At 45.9% G+C, this 9699-nt stretch overlaps 2 protein-coding genes across 2 annotated transcripts; one reads left to right on the forward strand and one right to left on the reverse strand.

Moving 5' to 3' along the window:
• Nucleotides 1-167: 167 nt before the first annotated feature.
• ARMC7 (armadillo repeat containing 7) lies at nucleotides 168-1882 on the forward strand. The gene is made up of 3 exons (XM_009586687.1): nucleotides 168-234; nucleotides 316-459; nucleotides 1450-1882. The coding sequence occupies exons 1-3, from the start codon at nucleotides 168-170 to the stop codon at nucleotides 1785-1787; spliced, it is 549 nt and encodes a 182-aa protein (XP_009584982.1). The 3' UTR covers nucleotides 1788-1882.
• Nucleotides 1883-3139: 1257 nt separating this feature from the next.
• On the reverse strand, nucleotides 3140-5050 carry NT5C (5', 3'-nucleotidase, cytosolic; the record flags this gene model as incomplete). The annotated part of the gene is made up of 4 exons (XM_009586688.1): nucleotides 3140-3282; nucleotides 3368-3482; nucleotides 4805-4865; nucleotides 4950-5050. Coding segments are annotated over 4 exons (420 nt in total), but the record flags the coding sequence as incomplete, so codon positions are not given.
• Nucleotides 5051-9699: the final 4649 nt, after the last annotated feature.

Genomic DNA, 9699 nt, shown 5'->3' on the forward strand with positions numbered 1-9699 from the left:
CCCCGCGGGACGCGGCTGTGCGGCAGCCTCGCCGTGAGCAAGCACCGCCCGCGCCCTAGCTTACCACGGGGTTCCCGGGGGAGGGGAGAGCCGAGCGCGGGGCGTCTCCCAGGCACCGGGCATTTAGTGGCTGAGCTTAGGGCATCGCACAGCTGCTGGGCCTGAAGATGGAGCTGGGGCGGCTGGAGTACCTGCAGGCCCTCGTCACCGAGTTCCAGGTGACAGACAGCCCAGGTAACCCCCGGGCACTGCTGCTTGCTAATACTCTTCATGTTGAGTGTGTTTCCTCACACACCTGATGCTTCTCCATTGCAGAGGCCAAGGAGCAGGTACTGGCGAACCTGGCCAACTTTGCCTACGATCCCAAAAACTACGAGTACCTCCGGCAACTTCAGGTCCCGGATCTGTTCCTTGATACGCTCAGTGAAGACAACGAGACCCTCGTGGAGTTTGCGATTGGTAAGGACTGCACCTGAAAACCCTCGTAAGAGGCCGACAGGCCAGGGGACTTCCGTTTGGTGGTTAATCTCCCTGAGAGGCAGATAGCAGTTGTGCTGCAAGAACAGACCCATGGTGTGCTGATAAGGCTTTGCTGTGCTGATAACGCTTCATTTAGTGCAGAATGAGTGGAATGGGGTGCGAGGTAGGAGGCAGGTATCTCCCCTTCATCCTAATATAGCTGCTGTGCTTAAAAAAGATGCTTTCCAGAAAGGATTTTTTTTTTTAAGACTGTAAGTAAACACTAGATGAATGACCATAACAAAATCTCTCCTATAGAGAAGCAGTAATTAATACATAAATTGTTGCCCTGTATAATGTACAGGTCCAATGTTATCATTCTACTATTGACAACCAGTCTCTAGAATACTTACTTGAAATTTTTTAGTAAGTCCTCTGAGGAACTGCCTTATAATGATTCGTCATGGTCTGAACATAAGCTAAGGGACCAGATCCTAATTGTGAGTGATTCCATGAGATGATAATAAATATATTTGATTTTTAAAATTTGTGGCTGAGCCATACCAGGGTATGGCTGCATCTTAAAAGCTTCAAGTACAAACATTCTGTGCCTCTTGGCTAGTAGTTATCTCTGCTCTCTGTTTTTCTAAAACACCTGCAATAAACCGCTGGCTTGGAGCCTCTGTTAGGGTTAAGTGATACTGGAATTCTTCGTTCTGTAAAAGATGTTATGTCCGGCAGTACAGTGCCCTCTAATGACATACAGGAGGAGGAATGTTCTGGTGGAAAATCTCTGGAAAGATTCAAGAAAACATTGCCCAGGAAACCGTTACGAATTTTCCATCCAAATCTCACAGAAAATCTGGATGCTTATTTCTGTATTAGAAAAAAGGGATCAGCAGTGAATTTGAATCTTAGTATGAAAAAGATGAGGGTGTGGAGAGAAGAGTTTGTCTTGCATGTGTTGGACATTTTCTTTTGCTGTTTCAGGCGGTCTTTGTAACCTGTGCCTGGATAAAACTAACAAAGACTACATCTTGGAGGCAAATGGGGTAGAGCCCATAATCAACTGCCTCTCCAGCTCCAACGAGGAGACGGTCATGTCGGCAGTCACGACGCTGATGTACCTGACAACGCTGCAGTCACGCCAGCAGACCACGGCTCTCCCAGTGGTGGAGTGCATGCTTCGCTTCTCTCTCTCAGCCAGCAGAAGACTCAGCAATCTGGCAACCGTCTTCCTGGAGGATTACTGCACACCACTGCAAGTGGAAGAGGCCAGGAATCTAAGCAAACACACAGCAGTGGGGATTCCTCTCCCCAAGGACTGAAGCTGTCAGAAGAGCACAGAGCTATTGAGAGGGAGACCTCCCTCTGTTTTCCCAGGCCTCCACTTTCTGCTCAGCAGGTCAAGAGTGTGTCAAGAACAACATTAAAGTGGGAAATTGGTCACACCAGCACTGGATTTTAGGTAATGAAGAGGACGGTACAGCACTACCATGTCAGTCAGGCCAAGCAAGCAGCTAAAACTGCAAGCAAATATTTAAAATAAAACAGGTCATGGCTGTTGGAGAGCAGGTTGCCAAGTGCAGCGCAGCAGCCAGCTTGCACAAATAACCCTTTCCCAGCAATTAGAGGTTTTTCTGATTGGGTTATTGGGCAGCTTATATTCCCTCCAGTTCCTGGTTGGTTTTGCTACAGCTCTCCTCTTCAGTGTCAACTTAAACGACTTTGAAATGTCACATAAACTTTATTCCTCCTGCAGAAGAAAGGTGTTTCCCTGCCCCCACAGTTTGCAATCTTACTGTGTCCCTTTGGTACTAAATATGCCATCCTATTACCATGGCATAAGCACCCGGCTAGTAAATCACTACACAGGGCAGGTTGTAGCTATCCTATACATCAGGAAGTGGAAAGTTGTTTTTCTTTCATTACCACTAGTGAGAAAGGTGAAGATTAAAAAAAGGGCTTATGGCACTCTGGCTCATGAGAACAGCTGTCTTGTAAAACCTCCTCTTAATAAAACATTAACTTAAATGCTGTGTAAACAGTCTTGTATAAGCACATGAATATTTCTCTACAGCACTTGCAGCCTAGCCTTCTCCCACTCTTACTCATGCACATGGGCCAGAAATTGAAGCCAGCTTGGTCTCCTGTCATTATTGGCCAATTGGCAAAAGGCAACCCAAAAGGCAGGGTGGCTAAATACATAAAATTTAAAATGTTTTGGCTGCTGAGCACAGTGCTCCCTGACAGACACCCACACTGTGTCTGCTCAAGTTTCAGAGCTTTACTTCTTACTCTTTTTCTCTCCCCTCCGCCCCGAATCAGCCCAAACCAAACAGGAGGGAGGTTAAAACCACATGCACACAAGAAAAGAAAAAAACAACAAACAACCCACAACTGCTTGTATTTTATAGTTTCTCTTCACCAACAGCAAACATCCAAAACAACTCTACAGATGTTAACTAACTGAATGCAGAGCAATCTTCCAGAAACCTGGAGAGGAGTCAGCTCTGCAGCATGTCTAACAAAGGCAGCTCATTTCTTATCATAACTGACCGCCCATAGTGCCCCTGCCTGGGTGACGGTACTTGCTGCCTCCTGGGAATGGGTTTCCCTGCCAGCAGGTGAGCTAGTTGTTGCCCCGGCAGTGGGAAGAGTACAGCATCCCTTTCTTGCGTTACTGCCTGCGCTTGCTTTCCAAGATCGCCTTCCAATTATCCGCCCAGGACAGCAGCCGCCTGCACGGTGCCTTCAGCTGGACGTGCCTGTTGTGGCAGCAGGTAAACAGGACGTGCTCCCAGCTCGGGTTCAGCTCTGCGCCTGAGGAAGGCAAGAGAGGAAAGCTGGGGTCAGCTGGGGGTCTTCCTCCCCAGCTAACAGAAAGTGATGCAAATGCTTTTCAAACCTCTAATGGTATCCTTGTCATCAAACAGCAAGTCAGCAGATACAACGGTCTTATCTCGGGTTAGAATAATCCGCTCCACAAACTCGGGTCCCAAATGTTTTTCTACCCACTTATACTGCGGAGGCAAGAAATAGGAGAAAATTCTGACCTATTTTCAGTTTGCACATTGCTCAAGCCCTAGTACAGCAATCTTTTCCCCCATAAACCTACATCTGTGTCTACGAATCCCTGCCACAGACTGGCTATGGCCCAGGACACTGATTTAGCCTGTCCTTTTAATGGCCTTCAGTCAGCACTGCGTTTGCTGTGCCTAGTCATCATTGAGTTTGCAAGCGGCACTGGCTGCTTGCCCAAAGCACATGGATTGTGCCCATCTAAGTCATTCCAGTGATTAAGGTCCCCCCCTCTGTTCTTGTGCCAGTGGCAAACAGGGCTAATTCCAACGCTATAGCCTCCTCAGCTTGGCCTCTTTCAGGATAGCTGGGTATCTCAGACTCTGGATTTAGACAGACTAAGGTTTTGTCGGTTGAGGAGCCTCCAGTGTGGAATCCTCTGGGAATATCCCATCCCTGTGCATCGTGCTGAAAGTCAAGCTTGCCTTACCCGACCACGCTGCAATAGTTCCTTTGCTATCATCCGCTGACACAGCTGGAGCCCAAGTGTCATGCGCCAGCTCCAAGAGCACAGAGCTCACGTGCCCTGCAATAAGGCTGGCATCACGTAGCACTCCGAGATTTCCCATCCTACACTATTACAGTGTCTGGGCAGCTGTCCCTCAGACAGAGGGATCACAGGGAAGCCTGGCAGCCTGCGCCAGCTACTTCTTTATAAATGAATGACTCTGTGTCCTGATTTTGGCTGGGATAGAGTTAAATTTCTTCCTAGTGCTGTGTTTTGGATTTAGTGTGAGGAGAATGTTGATAACACACTGATGTTTTCAGTTGTTGCTAAGTGTCCTCCTAGTCCAAGGACAGCTCCCATGCCTACTGACTGAGCTAGGTACACAAGATGGGAGGGAACATAATCAGGACAGCCAGCCCAGCTGGCCAATGGGGTATTCCATACCATGTGACGTCATGCTCAGTATATGAATGGTAGGCGTGATCCAGGAAGTACCGATCGCTACCTGATTATCGGTCAGCGTGGGTGGTGAGCAATGGCATTGTGCATCACTCATTTTGTATATTCTATCATTATCATTATTATTTTCCCTTTTCTGTTCTATTAAACTGTCTTTATCTCAACCCATGAGTTTTTCTCACTCTCACCCTTCCGATTCTCTCCCTGTCCCACTGCGGGGTGGGGGGGAGTGAGTGAGCGGCTGCATGGCATTTGGCTGCCTGCCAGGTTAAACCACGACACTCTGCCTTGGGTGCTATGAAATAGCAAGGCCTTGCAAAAGCAGCTTTGAAACGAGCAAAACAAATTCTCTCCCACCTTTTCCACGATACAGTGCTCGTATTTCCGGAGGGGACTTGTGCAAATAAAGACTTCGGTGCTGAAAAGAAACAGCCTTCATTAGCAGTCAGGGGAAAGCGCGTAAGATAATAGAAAAGGGCTGCAGAGTGCAAAGTATCCTTACTCTTGCATGTGGATCATCTCCTGCATAGCTTCGAGGGCTCCTGGAATCGGATCCAATCCTAGAAAGAAGCCAGGCGATTCATAGACGCTGGCTACCTTAGCCTGAAAGAGACAGGAGGACAATTAGCGATGCCCGTGTTTTTATCTGAGCTCTGTGCACAACAGTTGTCCAGTTACCCTGTGTGTAACAGCGATCGAAGGGCCGGCGCTTTAGAGAGTGAGGTGATGCTTCACACCAAGAGTGGATTATGAAGTTGCTCACCTTTAGGGTTCCAGGAAAAATCCCGCTCAGGCACACCAGAATGAGAAGTTACTCTCTGGTGGCTTGTTTGGAGTGAGGAGACAGAGCTGGTCCTGACCTGGCTTTGTTTCTACAAGCCGCTCCATGAGTAGCACCACAAATACAGCACTGTGCTACAGCTCGACTTGCTGATATCTGACAGGAGGAGAGCTCACGCCTCACCCCTTCCCAGCAGGTCTCTACTAACTCTTATGAAAATCAAATGAACAAGTTTAAGGCTTCTGCTCCTCTGTCATGTTTGACTGAAATTTGCTTATGGCATGAGTGGGTAGACACATGTGTTATCTAGTAGCCATCTTCTCCTTCAGAACAAAAAGGGCAATATGGTGACCATGCTAATTACCATCCTCAACAGAGGGGCCAGGTCAGCACACCCACCCATTTGGGGTTAATCCTTTTAGACCAGAACAGCTCAGCAAGAGGGAAGGAAGAGGACAGGAGAGCTAGGAAAGCTACATTTCTTTGCTGCTTTCCATGATTTTCAATCACACACTAAAATAACACTTGCTAAAGGAGCAGATCTTGACTTCAGCATGGACAGCTGCTCCTCTGTGTTGGTGCAAAGTCTACTCAAAAGAGTGAGACTGCAGCAGGAAATTCAGAGGTGGATCCCTGTGCTGCCGCAAGAACCTTCGGCTTTCTGAACTGACCTGTGCACCCGTGAGCCCCAGCTGGGCTGGGTTTGGTGGTGGTTCAGGTGAGTCTCACCAACTGCTCCCCTCATCTGACTCACAGCACACAACCTCAGCAGTGGACTGAGCAGTGCGATTAAGGGGATCACAACTTTATCCCTTTTCTCTCTGCACCTGCTCTCATCCCACCTTCGATACATGCATGTGGGATGCAGTATGAATCAGACAAGTAATTAATGACAAACAGGTGGGAAAGGAGGTTCTCTCTAAAGTTATAATCATTTTTAAGTGAGTGTAAGTAGGAAAGAAACAAGATTACTGGAGAAGCAATGTTTTCCCAGGCCAAAGTGGCCAAAAATGGTACAAAAAGGTAAGAAGAATTTAGTATGATACAGTACAGTGGCATCTTTAATCTCTGAAAGGAAAAGTAGTATTTCCACAGCAATTTCTGTGCCTCTAGGTAGGATGTCCTTCCAGTCCTTTTTTTTTTAATTTACTGGTAAGACATTCTCACACCTTTTACTATTAGGAAGTTCACTGGTTTGAATCCAACTCTGGTTATTAATTTTAAAAATTGCTACCTGGTGACTGTTCAGTGGCCTGTGTTAAATCAGAGCATTTCAGTGCAGGTCACAGCAGACAGCTCTTCTTATCACACAACCCATCATGACAAAGCACCCGCCGCAGCAGCAGCAGTGTCCCAGCAGCGTTAAGGGCTGAGTCCACTTCCAGGCCTAAGTTTCATTCTCAGAGAGGTCAAGCTTCCAGTATCTATTCTACCCTAAGACACATTAATCTTACCTTCTCTGGGGTCATACAATGAACTTCAGAGGTGCCAAGCTAGCATTTTTCCACAAGCATTAAAGCCTTACGTTCCCATGCCACTGAACAATTTGGAAAACTTAGTTCTTGGTAAGTATTCTTCAAAGGCAGGCTGGCAGCCTTTGCTTAGAAATTGTACAAGGTTGCTTTACAGTCCAGCTGATGGTCTCCTTGCTCTGTATCACCAGTGGAACATCAACATAAAAAACATTTCAATTAAGCAGCAATGAGAAGGAGTCAGCATAAAACAAGCCTCCCAGATCATGGTGCTCACTCAGCTATCATAATTTACAAATACTCATAAATCAACAGCCAGGAATTTGGAAGCACTGCCTGATTTCACATGCAAATCAGAAGAGGTTACAGAGTCTAGGTGAAGACGTGGCAATCAGATCTGCCCAGATCTCTGTTTCCATGCAAAGCTTCACTGATCCCAGCAACAATTCCCTGGAGCTCTTCCCAAGGAGACTGAATTACAGAATCAGGGCTTGTGCCTGAAAGCTCTTTTATCCTACAGTAAGACACCAGAAACTGGCAAGTTTCCATCACGCCACAAAAAAGTCTGGCTTTGCTGGAAAAAGAATTTGATTTGACGACTCTTAGAACCAAAAGCCATTTGTCAAAAAAAAAAAAAAAACAAACCCCAAAACCTAGAAAAATAAAGTAAAACAATTTTCCTTCCTCATTCTCATCCCACTGTTGCTGAATGTTTGCTTTTAACTTCCATTAGCAAGATAACAACTTAGATTCAAAACTGGAGGAATTACATCTATCCCTAAGCTTTCCCATTTGCAATACTTAAAATAATTCTAGAAATTCTTGCCACCACTGGAGATGTTGAATCCTTTTTTGAAACTGTCTGGGGCCAGGTAACACATCCTAAATGCTTGGGAAGTAAATCCCCATCAACAAAACTGCTACACACACAGGAGGCCAGATAGGCAAGTAGAGTAAAGAAAGTCTTGAGCAAAATACTTTCTAAATCAAATGGATTTACAATGTGAAATTAATGATCAACTTACAATCAAAAAAGAAAGAAAGAACAAAGTAATAGTTCAAGTTTCAAGAGGCAGCTGCTCAGCACTAATAAAGCATAAACACCACTTAGCAAGAGGGCAATGCATAAATCATTATCACAGTACTTCCCACACCCCCTGTCATGACAGTACCTTAACACACTGGCTGTTCGTGGACAGACATAGCAGACACCTGCCACAACGAGCTCAGTGTCAGGCTGATCCCCCTCCTTTCAACAGCTGACAAACTGCAGATTCGGTTTTCTCTGGCCCTGCAGACCCCCGTGCACCGCTGGCACAGGACAGACAAGCCGCTCTCAGTGTCTGGGCTGCCAGTTCCTGCTGCAGCTTTTCCTGCAGCTGGGTGCAAGGAGAGACCTTCTCCTGTGGGGATTCTCCTGCCCTGTACTGCCACGGCAGAACTAACAAGGTCTCTATTTTTAAACAGACATGGTATTTACATAAAACCTGAAGGAGCTTCAAATCTTTACAACTTTATTGTTCTGCCAAACATACCTAAAACATCCCAGAGATCACTGAAGGAGACAGACACACAACACAACTACATAAACCTAATTTCCTTAGGAAGCCAGGCTAATAACGAATAGTAAGGTAAGAGCTTTCTGCCACTGCTGATCTGCGTGGGATTCAAACCAGTTACCTGGTTATTTCATTGACACACCTAAGGTCTGGGAAGGAACACGATGAGCATGAAGCGAATTAGGGAATGGGAATGCCAGAAATAGAACAGAATGCAACTTTCAGGACAGATCAGATTGTAGATCTTTCAAATAAGAACAAATAAAAAGCCATGACCCCTTCAATTACTTGCAATTTTTTTGTCCCAGTATACCTAAATGGGATTCACTTAAGGAATACTCACTTAAGCAATAAGCCACCTTTATACAAAATGATAAACAAATCATGCCTACTCCCTGTATTTACAAGTTACTAGTTCCAGGAAGTTTTGAGCATCAATAGTCATGGATTAGAATTCGGTCAGTTTGAAGCCTGTGGAAATGCTGCTCAGACACAGCACTCCCGTCCGTCACGCTGGTGCAGGACCCTGTACCTCGCTATGGAACAGGAGGGAAATGAATGCGAGTTGTCATTTCTTAGCAGTAAAAAAACCTATAGGCTCAGTACAGGACCTTAAAATTAGCAATGAACTTTTCAGGGAAAGCATACGGCACAACCTGGATCAGCATCCATTCCATTTTCTTACACAGTCCCCGACTGCCCTGCGGTAACCAGAAGGAAGGTGAAGTCTGGATTCACAGTATTTTTAATTTTGCCTTGCAAATGTCTGTGGCATTCATTCAGTCATTAGCAAACATTAAAAATAGCAACAATTTATGCAGATATAGGGTGTACCACAAGCTTTTTACATACTGTTCCAGATCGTTCACCTACCGTGCACTTTGCTTGTCAGAGCACGCAGAGTGAATGATATAGATATGGGGCTTTATTAGCTGTACAAAACCCATACATAGTATTTATATTTCTTGTGCTGCTATGGAGCTACATTAACACTTGTAGAGTGCTCAGAGGGCTTTAGGTAAGTTATCACCACTGCTGCACAGCAAGGGCAGTTTATGAGTAGGTAAAGAACAAGCTGAAGACGGTTCAGTAAATAGTTTCATTCAGTTATTTTTATGACAGAATCACTCATTCCCAATTCCTGCGCACACCTCTCTGTAAAGGGCTGGCAATCCTCCTGGAAGAAGTCACTAATTATTACTATACAAATTAAGGCTGCTAGGATTAAACAACCCTTTGTAGCACCCCTTAAAAAAAACCCAACCCTCCCCTCTACTTTGCATATCCATTATCAGTAGGAAGAGATCTCCTTTGCTCCCAGCAGAGTACAAGGCCAGAGAGAGAGGGAGAAAGAGCTTTGTATACAAGGCCCAACCTCCCCATCTTCAAGCCACGCCGCAGCGCTTGCCGCTCGCTGCAAACCCTCGTCTGCCACGGGCC

Source organism: Fulmarus glacialis, unplaced genomic scaffold (genome assembly GCF_000690835.1).
Source record: "Fulmarus glacialis isolate BGI_N327 unplaced genomic scaffold, ASM69083v1 scaffold33151, whole genome shotgun sequence".
Lineage (NCBI taxonomy): Eukaryota > Metazoa > Chordata > Aves > Procellariiformes > Procellariidae > Fulmarus > Fulmarus glacialis.